Below are 17,053 nucleotides of genomic sequence, written 5' to 3' on the forward strand. Positions count from 1 at the left end.
TTGGGTTGGGACAGGTGGATACTGGTCTTCCCAAGCAGAGGACAATTAAGAACCTTAGGTTGCCTCCATCAGCCGTGACATCGCCTAATTATACGGCGCACCTTCCCTGCGGGCATCGGGGACACTCCTCTGGTGGATATCTGTGGCCAACAGAGGAAACCCATGGGAAAAAGCTCAATATTTAGTTTAGTTTAGTTTAGAGATACAGCACTGAAACAGGCCCTTCGGCCCACCGAGTCTGTGCCGACCATCAACCACCCATTTATTCTAATCCTACACTAATCCCATATTCCTACCACATCCCCACCTGTCCTTATATTTCCCTACCACCTACCTATACTAGGGGCAATTTATAATGGCCAATTAACCTGCAAGTCTTTGGCATGTGGGAGGAAACCGGAGCACCCGGAGGAAACCGACGCAAACACATGGAGAACTTGCAAATTCCACACAGGCAGTACGCAGAATTGAACCCGGTTCGCTAGAGCTGTGAGGCTGCAGTGCTAACCACTGCGCCACTGTGCCGCCCTTAACTCCTCCCTTATCCTTTATTCTCACTCCACTACACCCCCTCCCCAATCCCCCACCCTTGTCGGGGCCAGACAGATGCCCCAGAGACCCGGCCTCACTTACCAGAGGTTCGAGGCTCCAATGCTGGACCTGTCCCAAGGCCTCTTCAGTACCAGCATTGACCGCCACTGGGGCTGTCAATAACGTTGGGACACTGGCCGTATGATTGGCCCCCAATTCTTTCAGGTGGGTACCTCCGTCTTCAAATGGATGGAGATCCCTGCGCCGGGCACTAAAGTTGTTCAACAATGTAAGCTCGCGCCTGGGGTCCGGGAGGCTGTGGGGACGATCGTTGGTGGTCGGGATTTGAATGGGGGAGGACTCGGAAAGGCCATAGCTGTGTTCGCCCTGCCTTTTCCTCCTGGCACTAGGAATCGCATTGGTGCCAACAGATTCCAACCCTTCAGACGCCATTCTGTGTATGAAATATTCTGAGATATTTCCATGTCAAAAGAGGTTGTATGCATGCAACTTAAAGAAAGAAATAATTGCTTTATGCAGCAAACAATGTGCGCCTCTTCCTGGGTTTTGAGGTGTTAATATTTCGGTCCTTCATGCTCCTGCTCTGTCGAACGCCACTTCTCTTTGTTTGACTTCTTTTTTCCACATTTATCTACTCTGTTCTCTCTCTTTGTTTTGAATATTTAATTCGTTCTGCTAGTCATGCTCGCTTATTGTTTTTATTGTTTGATTTTCACTCTCTTTCCTCATTCATGCCTTTACTTTCCTGGGTGACTTACTCATCCTCCATCTTATATTATTTAGTATTTCACGGGATGTGGGTTTCGCTTGCAGCTCTAGCCTTTGCTGACAATCCCCAATTGTCCTTGACAACTGAATGGCTTGCTCAGGCATTTCAGAGAACAGTTAAGTCAACCAGATTGCCGAAGATTTGGATTCATATGCAGGAATGATCGGATAAGGAAGGGAGATTTCATTTCCCAAAGGGAATTAGAAAACCAAATGGATTCTAACGACAGTTGATGGTAGTTTCATGGCACTATTACTGAGACAAGCCTTTGATTCCACATTTTTCTGAATCACTTGAATTTGAATTCCACCAGCAGCTATGGGGTGATTTGAACCCGTGTTCCCAAGACATTAGCATGGACCTCTGGATTATTAACGCAGTGACTTAACCAGTACACCACCCTGTCACTTTGCCATCAAGCCAACAGAAGCTTCTTTGTTTCAGAGCTGCTTCAGATGATGTTCAGCTGTGCTCTTTAGCACCGTCATTTTTGAGAAAGAATGCCTGAGTCTTCTGCAAAGATAACCAGTCTCATTAGGTCGGATGTTTAATAAAATATTACAAACTGAGCTTTACAATCATCTCAGGGATCTATTCTGTGAATAGAAAATGGTCCGCCCTGCAATGAGTTAGGCTATGCCGACTGGAATGGATTTTAGTGCTGGAACTTGAACACCCTTGCTTTATCTATGATTTAACGAATTTCACAATTAGATTTAGTGGGTATAGCAGGGCCTTCTTCAGCTCCTCTCTGAATTTAGTGTGGGTCACAGTGTAAATACACGTGTTGGTGCAGGAACTCAGAAGCTGCAGCATACCACCTGCTTTTTGTGTGATAAAATGAGGGTCATTGATAGAGAAATTATATTGTTTTGTAATTCGCTTATAAATGTTAAATACAACCTGCGTCATCCATAAAAGTATGAAACTTCCAGATATACTAAATAGCAAAATGATGGATTTCCTTCGATTCGCCATCTCAGGGTCATTTGGCTTCTCTCCAGTGCTGAGGCCCCGAAGTGCCCTGCGGCCTCTACTGGCCGTTAAAATACGTCTGACTGTCAGAACATTGATTAGCAGAATCAGAAAGAATGGGACACAAGGTGTTAAAATGCGGTGAAACAGCACAAAACTGGTCCATGCAGGGGAAGTACTGAAGCTCTGTTTCGTGATACAGCCCCAAGGAACATTATTAATTATATATTTAGGTTCATATATAAAGTACCAAGGAACACTTTCTAAAGAACACAGCACAGTCACTGTTCCGATAACAATGGCCGCTGTTCTCTCAGTGCAAAATCTTGTCTTCAACTTCTCGCAACTAATGGTCACAAATCGATCAAAGGTGAAAGCGACTGTCAGCCATACCGAAACCATTGTGATTGCAAAGATCAGGAAAACAATTGAACTGCAGATGGGAGTAAGGGACAGGAATGAATCTGGGAAATAATTCACTGGAAGCCTCCTCAATATGGGATCTGTAATAATGACCAAGAGATCAGCCACTGCCATTCCCACCAGGTAGCGAGTGATACATTTGGAGAGACCACACTTTCCTCGGGACAGGATCAGAATCGCCAACAGGTTAACTGAAAGAGATAGAAAGGGAAGCAGAGAAATTATTGATCAGAGATCAAACTAAAGCAGCAGTTCGACAGGATCCTGTGTGAAAATTACAGCCTTGTTGCAGCATCCAGCACTTTCGGGCAGGGAATTCTTCTGAGAGCAATTATCAACTATTGATTGGAAAATTGATTTGAAAACAAAAATGCAGGCGAATGAAAATGAGCATTGGACGCAGTGGAAGGGCTTAGGAAAGAATCTAATTGTTTAAATCCAGATTAGCCTCCAGACCAATGGCCGAGAGGGGACAGGGGAGCTGTTTTTGTTTTATTTGTTAAGAGAGCCAACAGAGGCTGTCTCAAAATCTGAAAAGGTCGAGAGCCGCTGCGCTGCGTTTCAGAATTTAGATCAGGAGGAAGAGACCGATGGAGGCTGAACCAGTGAGTGGATTGGTGGGAGACAACGAAAAGGACATTTGAGAACTGGAGGGGAGGCAGGTCCTGAAGGGTTTGGAAAGCGAACAAAGTGAAGTAAACATTTCAGTTGGTAAATAACTGGTTCCATTTAGTTATTTAGTCAGTTGAGAAATAATGACGTGCATGTATCTCTCTCTCTCTCTCTCTCTCTCTCTCTCTCTCTCTCTCTCTCTCTCTCTCTCTCTCTCTCTCTCTCTCTCTCTCTCTCTCTCTCTCTCTCTCTCTCTCTCTCTCTCTCTCTCTCTCTCTCTCTCTCTCTCTCTCTCTCTCTCTCGCTCTCTCTCTCTCTCTCTCTCTCTCTCTCTCTCTCTCTCTCCCCATCTGGTCATTAATGGCACATCACAGAAAATGATTGCAGTGTGTGCATCTTTGATGTACTATTATTTAGTGTTAGTTTGCATAGAATGCAGCGAGCAAAGATATAATTAGTTTAAGAGTTCTGAATAAACTACTGTATGCACACATACTGAAAATTGTTTGACCTCATCGTGTACACATCACTCAAATAACCCAGGACATTCATTTACGAGTTAGGATGGACCGTCATTCCCACAACTTGCACTGTTAACTCTATCTGCAATACAAAGAATACGCAAAACCGAGTGCCTCTTCCAGACGGAACACACAAAATTGAAATTTCATCTCTCATAATTTGTAAGTTCAGAGTAAAACTGTGGGTTTGTTCAACAAACAAATAGAGATCAACACTAGGTTTTATAATCTGCAATTAACTAGAAGGGCTCGTGATTCCAACAAATCCAGTCCAAACTGATGCAACATAAAACCAGTACATTTATTATTACAGTAAATTCAAGCAGCTGTAAATGAATTCAACCGCAGTGAATCAGTGAAGGAGATGTTAAAGTGTGAGCAACAAACTCACTTCAGTTGCCAGACCTCTGAAGCAGCGTTAGATTCCCATAAGGACATATTTTATAACAGTCATTTCCAACAAAATATTGAAATCCCAGTGAGACCGACACATGATGCTGGGGAAGGAGGACAATGCGCTGCCTCCTTGTAAGACTGATACTGTGAGCTGTGTCGTTATAAATCAACGAAATCCACAACTTGAAACTGTTGACAACCCCTGATGGTGCGATAACTGGTCTTAAAACGTTGGTGGGAAACACAGACTACTCTGTACAGCATTGTTCCCCATATTTAAGGAGGAATATGCATGCATTGAGCGAACTTCAGGGACGTTTCACTAGGTTAACGCCTGGTGTTAAAGGGGCTGTCTTATCAGGAAACTTTGAGCAGTTTGGACCTAGATACATCAGAGTTTCGAAGCATGGGAGAAATCCCGATCATTTAGAATCTGAGGGCATTCTATCATCAGACAATGCATTCAGTACAGTGCATCATCCAATACTAATGCAAGCATTTGATGTACAAATATAATCACAGTCATTATGCTTCTGCTACAACACCAAATGAGTGGAGCCTTCAGACATCCCATCATTCAACTGACCGAACTGAACAGACAATTGTGTTAAACATTCAGCAAGTAAAACATTATCAAGTACAACAGTCGATTTAATATTGATTTGCAACATTAACAGCTGGAGATAGCAGCTTACCGGGAACTCCAATGGCTGCTCGAATGGGATAGTAAATATCTTCAATTTGAAATATTGCCGGATATACCACTTATGTGAGAAGCACCAACTGTGTTCTTCTGAAACCCACAGCTCCGGTAGTCACTCTGAGTTGATACATATTAATAGGCCCTGATTTATAAAGGGATAAGTCTCCACTAACATGGTTATACCCCTGAACATTGCGATTAGAGACAGTTATTTGAACAAACACAATACAGCAGCTTTATCTGCGATGTTAATAAAATGGTGCATACAACATAAATATCTCAAAGTCCAGCAAAATATCTTAATCAAACCTCTCTTGGGGATAAGGCTGAAACATGCAATCATACAAGACAGATCCCACAATGATGAGCGGCTTCTCATGAGGTTTCATGTCATTGTAGTCATGAAGTTCACTCCTTACGATTCATTTAAAAATGAAACGGAATTCTCCACATTATACACTGACTCCAGGGACACAAGGAGTTAAAATGTAAATTTTGACACGAGGACAGTTAAATCCATGTTCAGGATTGCAGCTGAGAACTTACTATGGATGGTATTAGGGACAGACTGTCAACGTTCTCCATTGACATTCCTCTCTCTCTTATTTTATTGCAAATATTTATCAGTTCATTCTACAGTGGCTAAACGTTTTAGTAAAACTAGAAGTGGGCCAGAGCCTGACACTATTCCTCCTGTTCGCTACTCATTGACAATCCAACATCCATCTTCCTTCTATCCTAAACTCTTCCGTACATCTCCATCCCCCAAAACGTCCGGCTGATTGGACAATGCAATGGTTTTCAGAGACCCGCATTTGATTTCAATCCGCTCAATGGCTCAAATTTAAAATTCTCTTCCTCCGCTTCAAACCTCTTTGTGGTCTCAAAATTCACCATCTCCACCCATTCCTCCAAACCGCCATCAAACTCGCCCATGAACTCTCCATACCTCTGATATTGGCCACTTTTGGTGGGACTGCACTTTCTTGGTTCCCTCTTACCAATACGAAAACCTGCAATGAATTCCCTCCACCTCCCAGCACTATTGATTCACTTGTGCCTGAACTTTCGATTTTCCTCCTCCTCGTCCACATCTACATGTTTCCCAATGTCAATAGCAACTACAGACATGAAGTCAGCTTCCACATGTGTGCTGACAACACCATGGTCCAGCTCTCCACCATCTCTCTCGACCCTCCACTGCCTCTTTGTGACCATAATACAAATGTCTGTTTAGCAGAAGCTGCAATTTTCTCAAAGCAATCATCTTTTGAACTACCACTAACTCCATACCCATTTCACTGACATCATTCGCCATCCTAGCTGTTGTGTCAGGCTGAATATGATGCTTTGTGAACCTTACCCTATTGTTTCCTGACCTGAATCTCAGATCTCATTGCCCCTCGATCAGAAAAGATACATATTTCCCCCTCCCTAGCATCGCCAGCCTCTAGGACCACCTCAGTCCATCTGTCACTGAAACACTCAATCACTATTTCCACATCTGCATCTTGGAGGAGAAGGCATGGAAAACTACCTGAGGAAATTGGTGGTTTTCTTGTTCTCTGGAACTGTTTGGCATCATCTTGTTGATGATTCTGTTCAGAGAATTGGTACGGACTAGCATTTTTGCATATGCTAATAAATGTGCAACCTTTTAGAGATACAAACATTGAACGTGATTTAACTGCTGTTCATGTTTAATTTACTTTTAAGATTCAATTGAAAATGGAAGGGCTCAAAGCTGAATGACGTTATTTGAGGTGAAAGATAAGGTTGACCAAGCGGAGATTCCTCACAGTTTTGATTAGGCAAAGTATATATATATCTGGTACCTATATTTAGTGAAGAGTGAGTAGAAGATTACTCCTTCAGCATATGTAGGATATGGACTATTTGGCTGACCAGGTGTAGCTTGATATATTAGATTTGTTCTGGAAGCATTCAAGTCCCCTTAATGCAGAACTGAAGAGATCACGAGTGGCTTGCAGATCTGGAGTAGAACGATCAACGACACTGCAGTCATCCGCAAACTGCAAATCATGAATGTCTATGGCGTTTAGTTTAGTGCCAGCAGAGGGGCTACTGAGGTTAAAGATTTTTCCAGCGAGGCAAAATTTGATACCAACAGCAGAGGGCAGTTGAACTTTCATGAGGCGAGCAGCAACTGTCATCTAGATAGTGAACAGTATTTGTAAAGTATGGAATGTGTTATTGTAGCATAGGAAAGTGTCACCTCTGCAGTACACAATGAGCGATTTGTTAAAAAATGTTTACCCTATTAATTACTTGTATTTTCTAACTGTTTGAACGAATTCCTTACTGCAGGAAGGTATTCTTTTTTTCCCAAGGAGGCAAGTGTGCTGAATCGGAGGCATGGATTTAATGCCGCCCCTCTCCCCGAGGTAGGCTAGGAGGCATGTGCACCATAGATGTGCGATGGCAGGCAGGGAAGGAAGGGCCCGTCATCTTTCCATTGCAGTCAATACATTGGGAGTGGAAAAGGCCAGCAACGGCCTTCCCACCCAGAGAACAGCTGAGGCGCTGAATAGGTCTATTATTAACTACCTCACGGCCTCTTCCTGCCGCTGCTGGCAATAAGCCCTGAAAAATGAAGTGACCTCCTTGTGAGCTTAGGGCTCTTCCTCCCTGGGCAATCTGTGGCCCACAGAGGTCCCCAGCAGAAAGCAACCCACTCCTTTGGAAAGCCTATTCTTCTCCCCTCATCTCCCACCCTCCTGCCCCATCATCGCTGCCTGTCAGCCTGCCCTCGGTAATCTCGCCTCACTTAATTGAGGTTCGCGTCTCCAGCGGTTGGCCTCGGTCCAAGGCCCTTGGTAGTACACTCCAGGTGGCGCTACCAGTAGAACTGAGCCACCTGCCCTATGATTGGCTCTTGGAGTCGGAATCCCAGTCCTAAAAACGACAGGGACCCTGGCACCAGGAAGTAAATTGCCCAAGTGCTCTCAAATAGAGATGGGTGGTTCTGAATGGCAGAAGTGGAATTCCCACTGCTTCTTTTGGACCAGCTCCCAAAGTTCCACCGGCTCCAACACCTCGCAACGCCTCATGTGTGAACTGCATTCTTGGCAGCTGACATGTTTGGTGTTGTGATTAGGATTCAAAGCGAGCTTATTTGAGACAGACCCTTATTTGAAAAGAGATCGAAAGCTTTAACGTTCTGGAGTGGCGCAGTGGTTAGCACCGCAGCCTCACAGCTCCAGCGATCCGGGTTCAATTCTGGGGACTGCCTGTGTGGAGTTTACAAGTTCTGCCTGTGTCTGCGTGGGTTTCCTTCGGGTGCTCCGGTTTCCTCCCACATGCTAAAGACTTGCTGGTTGACAGATTAATTGGCCATTATAAATTGCCCGCAGTATAGGTAGTTGGTAGGAAATTATAGGAACAGGTGGGGACAGGTAGGAATATGGAATTAGTGTAGGGTTAGTATAAATGGGTGGCTGATGGTCGACACAGACTCGTTGGGCCTAAGGGCAGACTCGGTGGGCCGAAGGGCCTATTTCAATGCTGTATCTCGAAACTAAAAGAACACAAGCTGTTTTTATTTTTACAAGGCATATATGATTGTAGCTGAGGTTTCTGTATTACAAGAAGAGTCTGGGGGATTGAACACAGCTGAAAGCTGATTAATGGCTGAGGGTGTTTGAAAGATGACAAAACAGAACCATTAACTGGAAGATTGCATTGTTTGCTATTGACTGGACATCTTTAATTCCATATCTGCATCCTGGAGGACAGGAATTGGAACAATACCTGAGGAAGTTCCCGATTGTCTTGTGCTGTGGAAATGGTCGGCATCATTGTACTGATCAGACTGTTCAGAATATTAATAAGAACTACCTTCACTGCACCTACTAATTAATGAGCAACCTTTGAGATATACAAACATTGATCGTAACTTAACTGTTCATGTTCAATTTATGCTAGTTTTGTTTGAGAGTTAAAGTAAAATTGATAAAAGTGAAATCTTGTCCATTTGTTTTTGTTTCAGATTTTAAGATCAATGGGTGCATTTAGTTCTTTTGATTTGTTAGTGGTCTTAAAAGGGATCATAACAGCAGCAAAGAGAGTATGAGCAGAGACTGGCAGACAAGGTAAAGGGAATTTAAAAAGCCTGTACATTCATATATGTCTGTATGAAAGGTGAGAGAGTGATAAAAGAAGGAATAGGGCCGATTAGGAAACAAAAAGTAATGATTTGTGCATGGAAGCAGAGGCATAGTTGAGGTGCTAAATGAGTACCTTTTACTACTTTAACAAGGAAAATAAGCTCCCAAATACCAAATGAATAATAAGGTATCGAGAGACTGGATTGGCTCAAATCGATACGGAGCAGGGATTAGAAACGCTGGTTATACTTGAGATTGATAAGTCGCCAGGGACGGATCAGGTACATTCGAGCATACTGAGGGAAGTAAGAGTGGAAATTATAGAGGCAATGCCCATAATCCTGCAATCCCCTGTTGATAAAGGTTTGCTGCCAGAGAACTGGAGAAAAGAAAACGGTACGAATTTGTTCAAAAAGAGCTTTAAAGATAAACAGAGCTATTGCAGGCCAGTGTGCTTAACATGTGTGATAGGAAAATAAAGTTCAGAAACGGTAAACTGGCAAGAAACGAACAGTCACTGGGGCAAGTGCGATTAATTAAATAAATGAAGCACCAATATTTTCATGCAAAAAGGAGTTTAACTGATTTGATTGAGATTTTTGATTGGTGACATGATAATGCACTTGATATGATGGACATTATTATTACGAGCTCACAGGACGTCGGGTTGCTGTGCCCTCTGTCTTTAATAAAACTGAGATAGTCGCCGCTGAGATAGGGAGGGGTCCTGCCGACTTCGGGTTGGTGACGGGCCTCACCCGCTCCGATCTTCATGCCCCCTCCCAAACTACACAACCCGACCCCACACCCCCACCCCCGCTCCGCCCCGCCACCTTTACCAACGTTGGACTCCCTTTACAATCCAGCCCTTGATGTTGGGAACCAGGACATGGATCTGCCTGATTTTAAATCATTGAAATTATTTTGATGAAATAACATTCCAAGCAGGTTAGTTCCACAGCATGAAACTGTTAACAACTCCTGATGGTCTGATAACTGCTCTTAGAACGTTGGTGGCAACACACCGAGACTACTCTGTGCAGTTGTGTTGTCCTTATTTATGGACGAATAGACATGCATTGAGGTAGGTTCAGAGAAGCTTCACTCCCATGACTCCTGGTGTTAAAAGGGGCTGTCTTGCGAGGAGAGGTTGAATAGTTTCGGCCAATAAACTTCAGAGTTTAGAAGTATGAGAGACACATTGAAATGTGAAATTCTGAGGAAGCTTCAGAGTCGGGTGGGGAGAAGATGTTTACCCTTCGAGGAGGAATCTGGAACTAAGGGACAAAAGGTGCACATTTCAGGCGGAGCTGAGGAGGATTTATTTTCTGTGATAGTCATGAATCTTTGGAATTCTCGACCCAGAGAGCTGTGGAGGCTGAGTCATTGATTATATGCAAAGCTAAGATATAGAGATTTTTAAACTATAGGCTAGTCAAGAATTATGGAGAACAAGCAAGAAAATGGTTTTGAGGTCGAGATCAAATCACAAATGATCAGAATGTGTTGTGGAGCAGGATCGAGGGACCAAATGGCCTATGCATGTTTCGATTGCATATATTCTTACGTACTTAGCCCGAGCATCTGATCCCAATACATTAAGTTGAGATATTAATCTGATCACATTCTCAGGAATGGATCAACACAAACAATTACAGATAAAGAAAGAAAAATGAGCTCGTACATTTAGAATCTAAGGGCATTCTATCAAAGGAAAATACATTCAGCCCAGTGAATAATGCAATACTAATGCAAGGATTTGATGCACAAAGATTATCACAGTCATTATGCATCTGCTACAACACCAAATGAGCAGAGCCTCCAGACAGCCCATCATTATACTGACCGAACCGAATAGACAACTGCGTAAAACATTCAGCAAGAAAAACATTATCAAGTACAGCAGTCGATTTAATATTGATTTGCAACATTAAGAGCTGGAGACAGCAGCTTACCGGGAACTCCAATGACTGCAAGAATGGGATAGTAAATATCTTCAATCTGATATAGGACTGGATATCTCATTTCTGTGAGAAGCAACAGCTGGTATTGTTCTGAAACCGACAGCTCCGGTACTCACTCTGAGCTGATACATACCAATAGGCCCTGATTTATACAGGGGATAAGTCTCCACTGACATGGTTATACCCCTGATCATTGCTATTAGTGACAGTCACTTGAACAAACACATTACATCAGCAACTTTGACTGGCATGTAAATAAAATGGTGCATTTGACATGAATATCTCAAAGTCCAGCAAAGTAACTTAATCAGACCTATCTTGGGGATAAGGCTGAAACATGTGCTAATACAGGACAGATCCCACAATGATGAGCGGCTTCATATAATTGTAATGACAATTTTCACTGATAATGGTTCATGCATAAATTCTCCGGCTTTCTCCACAGTATACACTGAATCCAGCGGCAGATGCAATTAAAATGTAAACTTCGACACGAGGACAATTAAATCCATGTTAAAGATTACAGCTGAGAACTTACTGTGGGTGGAATTAGGGGACAGACTCTGAGCGTACTCCATTGACATTCCTCTCTCTATTATTGTATTGCACATGTTTATCAGTTCATTCCACAGTGGCTAAAGGCTCCAGTTAAATAAGAACTGGGCCATCTCCTGACACTATTCCCCCAGTTCACTGCTCACTGACAACCAAACCTCCACTCTCTTTCTTTCCAAAATTTTGCTACACTTCTTTATCTGCCAAAACATCTGGCAGCTCGCACAACACAATGGTTTTCATTGACCCGCATTAGATTTCAGTCTGCTCAATGGCTTAAATTTAAAATTCTCGTTCTCAGCTTAAACTCTATCCATGCCTCAAAATTCACCGGCTCAACTCATTCCTCCAAACATCCATCAAACCTCGCCCGTGATCTCTCCATATCTCTAATATTGAGCACTTTTTGTGGGACTGCCCTTTCTTGGTTCCTGTCTTCCCGATACGAAAATAGTCACAGATTCCCTCGCAACGATTCCGTCCACCTACGTGCACTATCAATTCGCCTGTGCCTGACCTTTATATTTTGCCTCCTACTCTTCCACATCTACATGTTTCCCAATGTCAACAGCAACTACAGGCATGGGCCATCTTCCACATGTGTGTTGACAACACCAAGGTCCAGCTCTCCACCATCTCCCTTGACTTTCCACTGCCTCTGTGTGACAAGATTTCAAATGTCTGTTTAGCAGAAGCTGCAATTTTCTCCAATTAAATATATGAAATAAAAAATCAATCATCCTTTACTCTGCCTCAAACTCCATACACATTTCACTGACACCATTCGCCATCCTAGCAGTTGTGTCAGGCTGAATATGATGCTTTGTAAATTGGAGGGAAAGACTTAGAAAACTACCTGAAAAAATTCTCGATTTTCTTGTACTGTGGAAGTGTTTGGCACCATCTTGTTGATACACCTGTTCAGTGGATGACTACAGACTGTCGTTATTGCATATGCTAATTAACGAGTAATCTTTCAGATAAACAAACATCGAACGTGAGTTAACTGTTAGTGCATGTTTAATTTGCATTAAATCGTGAATTGAGAATGGAAAGCTCAAAGCTGGAGGACGTGATTTGGAGGTGTAAGATGAGATTTAATAGGGAGAAATTCCTGGTAGCTTTGATTCGGCAAAGTATATATAAAGTATATATATAAGAGAGAGTAGAAGTTCACATGGTGCCATTTGAGATCTTCCACAATATGGAATGGCCCAAATCATCTTAGACAAGCTCCTGGAGACTGGTTTTGAATGGAAGTCTCCTTCAGATGATCACGCACGTGACCATGACAAAGTAAAGACTACTGTTGCAAATCCCTGCGAGTTGTTACCAGAGGCCCAAAGACAGAAAAAAATAATTTACAAAACGAAGCAGGAACAATTATTCTATGGAATTTGCTTGAGAGAATGAAGTTTGGCAGATGGCAGAAATCGATAATGTTCGCAAAATACTTTGAGAACATTAGGGATGTAATTCGATGGAAGAGTTCGTAATAGTGTCCCGTCAGGGGTTTTGTGCCACCTGGAAGACATTAAGTTTGTAAAATAAGATATGCTGCAGTAACGGGAAGTGGGGGGCCCTGGCACAGCCAGCATTTACGGCCCATCACCAGTTGTCCTTGATGATTGAATGGCCTGCGAAGACATTTCAGAGGGCAGTTAACAGTTAACCAGATTGCTGTTGGTCTGGAATCACATGTCCGCCAGAGAAGCTTATTTCCTTTCCCAAAGGGCCTTAGTCAACTAGGTGGGTGTTTGCGACGCCAGATCTAAGTTGTTACGGCATCATGACTGACAATAGCCTTCAAATCCAAATTGTGTTGCACTAATTGATTTATTCTATTAATAACTTGAATTTAAATCAATTTTCAACAACTTTATTGGTGGTATTTCAACCCGTGTTGCCATCTTGTACTGGCTTTACAACAGTTTGATGCAGATGTCACCAAATGTCACGGGGAAATTTTGTTTTATACAGATACCCACTCGTGTTTCTGCCAAAAAAAATCAGAGCAAAGGAAGCCATATTGTTTCTGTGGAGAATATCGTTACAGCCAGTTGCACTGTTCATTGTACATCTTGCAGGGAAAGCAATGCCATTGCTGATGCTCTGCCCAGAGTTCAAAGAGAAGGCGTACGTCTGAAGGGAGGCTCTGAAATGTGAGAATTTGGCCATGTCCGAATCTTACTAATCTTTCATTTGTTATTGGTAAAATTCTGCAATTTTGTAAAATCGTCAGATGTTAGAGGATGACGTCTACACAGGGTCACAAGTTTCTGCTATGGGTCTTCATGTGAATGAATAGGCCGCGTCTAGGCCCACAGATCTTTGAGCACATGGGAGAGGATTTCACAAGAGGTAGTGGGATCCCAAGTGTGGGGTTTGCTTCCGTTTCTTTCCTTCTCTGCGGCCACTCTTCCTTCTCATTCAGGCACTTGGACGCAAAGTGATAGACAAGTTGCCACCATTTTGAACAATTAGTCGCGAGCTCCTTCCAGTCATGAATGTCAATGCTGCTGAGCTTCAGCGAGAGCTTCAGAGTGTTCTTTGAAGCATTTCCTTTGTCCTTCCCTGTCACGCTTGCCATTTCAGAGTTGGGAAAACAGGACCTGGCGGGGCAGACGGTTTTTGGCTACGCAAACTCAGTGTCCAGTCCATCGAAGTTGGATTTTCAGGAAATTTGCCTGGATGCTAGTAGAGTTGGCTTCAAGAAGGTAACTAGCATTTGTTCTATGGTCCTTCCCTTTAATCTGGATGATGCATTGGAGGGAGTGCTGAGGGAATTTCTTTAGTGTTTTATTTGTCTGTGATACACAGTTCAGGCCTCATTGCAGTGCTGGAGTGTGGTGACGAGAATTGTTTGTAAACTAAGACTTTTGCTGACTTGCAGAAGTCTTTATTGTCAAACACTCACTTCTGTAAGTTTGTAGCTGGCTGATGTGGCACAGTTGATCCTGTGTTGGATCTCCCCATCAATGGTGGCCTTTTAAGAGAGGCAGCTGCCAAGTTTCAGGAAGTTTTCAATGTATTCTAGAGTTTCTCCTTCAACATACGTGGGATATGGCATACTTCTATGACCAAGTATAGGCTGATATATGAGTTTTGTTTTGACAACCGTAGAGGGCATTCAAGTCCTCTCCATGTAGAAGTGAAGAGATCGAGAGTGGTTTGCAAATCTGATGCAGAGTGGGCAATGACAGTTTAGTCATCCAAAAACGACAGATCATGTATGTCTATGATGCATAGTTTAGTTTTGGCACAGAGGTGAATGAGGTTAATGAGTTTCCCATCCAGGTGAAAATTCATACCCACACCAGAGAGCAGTTGTACTTTGATGAAGCGAGCAGCCACTGTCAGCTAGACTGTAAATAGTATTAATAAAATATGGTACGTGTTATTGTAGCATAGGAAAGTGTCTCCTCTGCAGGACGCAATAAGTTATTTGCTAAAAATGTTTACGGTATTAAGAATTAATTGTATTTTCGAACTGTCTGAATGAAATCCTTACTGCATCAAGACATTCTTTTTTTCCCAAGGGAGGAAGTGTAATGAATCCTGGGCCTGGATTTAATGCCACCGCACTCCCAGAGATGGGCTAGGAAGCATGTAACCCATAGATTTGCTATGGCAGGCATGGGAGGGAGGGCCTGTCATCTTCTCATTGCACTGCAATCAGTTGGGACTGGAAATGACCAGCAACGGCCTTTCCGCCCAGAGGCCATTGGAGGCCTTAAAGAGGCCTATTATTACCTACTTAAGGGCCTCTTCCCATTATTGCTGGAATCAAGGCCAGTAAAGTAGGGTGACCTCCCTGTGGGATTTGGAGTAAAGGCCTGCTCGGGTATAATACTGAAACCCGACCCGACGACATCATAGGAACATGGGATGATTGGAACAGGAGTAGGCCATTCAACACCTCGAGCCGTCATTCAATGAGATCATGGCTGATCGCGACCGAACTCCATATACCTGCCTTTGGCCTATAGCCCTTTATATCTTTGCTTAATAAAAATCTATCTATGTCAGATTCAAACTTAACAACTGTTGTAGCTTCAACTGCTGTTTGTAGGAGAGAGTTCCAAACCTCGACCACCCTTTGCGTGAATAAGTGCTTTCTGACATCTCTCCTGAACGGACTGATCCTAAAGTTTAGACTATTCCCCCTAGTTTTAGAATTTTCAAATAGTGGAAATAGTTTATCTTAATCTAGCCTGTCTTTTCCTGTGAATATCTTCAAAACTACGATCAGATCACCCCTTAACCTTCTAAATTGTAGCGAAAACATGCCTAATTTCTGTAATCTCTCCTCATAACTTAACCCCTGTAGTCCAGGTATCATTTTTGTAAACCTATGTTGCACTCCCTCCAAGGCCAATATATCCTTCCGAAGGTGCGGTGCCCAGAAATGCTCACAGCACTCCACGTCGGGTCTAACCATGGTTTTGTACAGCTGCAGCATAACCTCTGTGTCTATTTACTCCAATCGTGGAAATATAAGGGTTCGCACTCCATTAGCCTTTTTGATTATTTTCTACACTTGCTCGTGGCATTTTAAAGATCTATGCATCTGAATCCCCAAGTCTCTTTAGACATCCACTGCACTTAAACTCTTCCCATTTAGAAAATACCCGGATCTATCCTTTTTTGGTCCAAAATGGATAATCCCACACTTGCCCGCATTGAAATCCATCTGCCACAGTTTTACCCACTCACCTAGTCTGTCAATATCGCTTTGCAATTTTATGCTATCATCTAGACTGTCTACAATGCCGCCTGACTTTGTATCACCAGCAAATTAATATATATGGCTTACTATGGCATCATTCAATTCGTTAATGAATAATGTGAACAACTGACGCCCCAACACTGATCCCTGCGGGACACCACTAGTCACATCTTGCCAATCGGAGCCTCCTTTGACATCCTTGGCTGGAGAGACAATGGGTAAGCGCCTGGAGGTGGTCAGTGGTGTGTGGAGCAGCGCTTGTAGTGGCAAAAAAGGCCAATTCTAGACTGACAGACTCTTCCACAGGTGCCGCAGATAAAATTGATTGTCGGGGCGGTTACACAGTTTGCTCTCCGCTTGCACTTCGGTCTTTTTTCCTGCCAACAGCTAAGACAGTTTGACTCGCCACTCTTTAGCCCTGCCTTTATGGCTGTCTGCCAGATCTGGCGATCACTGGCAACTGACTTCCACGACTTGTGATCACTGTCACATGACTTCATGTCACGTTTGCAGACGTCTTTAAAGTGGAGACATGGACGGCCGATGGGTCTGATACCAGTGGCGAGCTCGCTGTATAATGTGTCCTTGGGGATCCTACTATATTCCATGCAGGTCACATGATCAAGCCATCTCAAGCTCCGCTGGCTCAGAAGGGTGCATTTGCTGCGGATGCTGGCCGCCTCGAGGACTTCTGCATTGGAGATACGGTCCTACCACCTGATGCCAA

The 17,053-nt window shown here is 43.3% G+C and overlaps 1 protein-coding gene across 1 annotated transcript; it reads right to left on the bottom strand.

The window, feature by feature from the left end:
• Positions 1-2,008: 2,008 nt before the first annotated feature.
• On the bottom strand, positions 2,009-5,887 carry LOC137358449 (probable G-protein coupled receptor 139). Its single transcript, XM_068024413.1, has 3 exons — positions 5,761-5,887; positions 4,944-4,982; positions 2,009-2,910 (listed from the first exon to the last, which is right to left on the bottom strand). Exons 1-3 carry the CDS (start codon positions 5,885-5,887, stop codon positions 2,009-2,011), a joined length of 1,068 nt encoding a protein of 355 aa, XP_067880514.1.
• Between the last annotated feature and the right edge of the window lie 11,166 nt (positions 5,888-17,053).

Source organism: Heterodontus francisci, chromosome 50 (genome assembly GCF_036365525.1).
Source record: "Heterodontus francisci isolate sHetFra1 chromosome 50, sHetFra1.hap1, whole genome shotgun sequence".
Lineage (NCBI taxonomy): Eukaryota > Metazoa > Chordata > Chondrichthyes > Heterodontiformes > Heterodontidae > Heterodontus > Heterodontus francisci.

Bases quoted from the DNA above. Each gene is read 5' to 3' on its own strand.
- LOC137358449 (XM_068024413.1), bottom strand. From the start codon at position 5,887: ATGGGCGAGTTTGATGGCGGTTTGGAGGAATGGGTGGAGATGGTGAAT. The intron at 4,983-5,760 runs GTCTCTGAAAAC...TTCAAATTGAAG, and splicing joins CGGATTGAAATCAAATGCGG to ATATTTACTATCCCATTCGA. The intron at 2,911-4,943 runs GTAAGCTGCTAT...TATCTCTTTCAG, and splicing joins AGCAGCCATTGGAGTTCCCG to TTAACCTGTTGGCGATTCTG.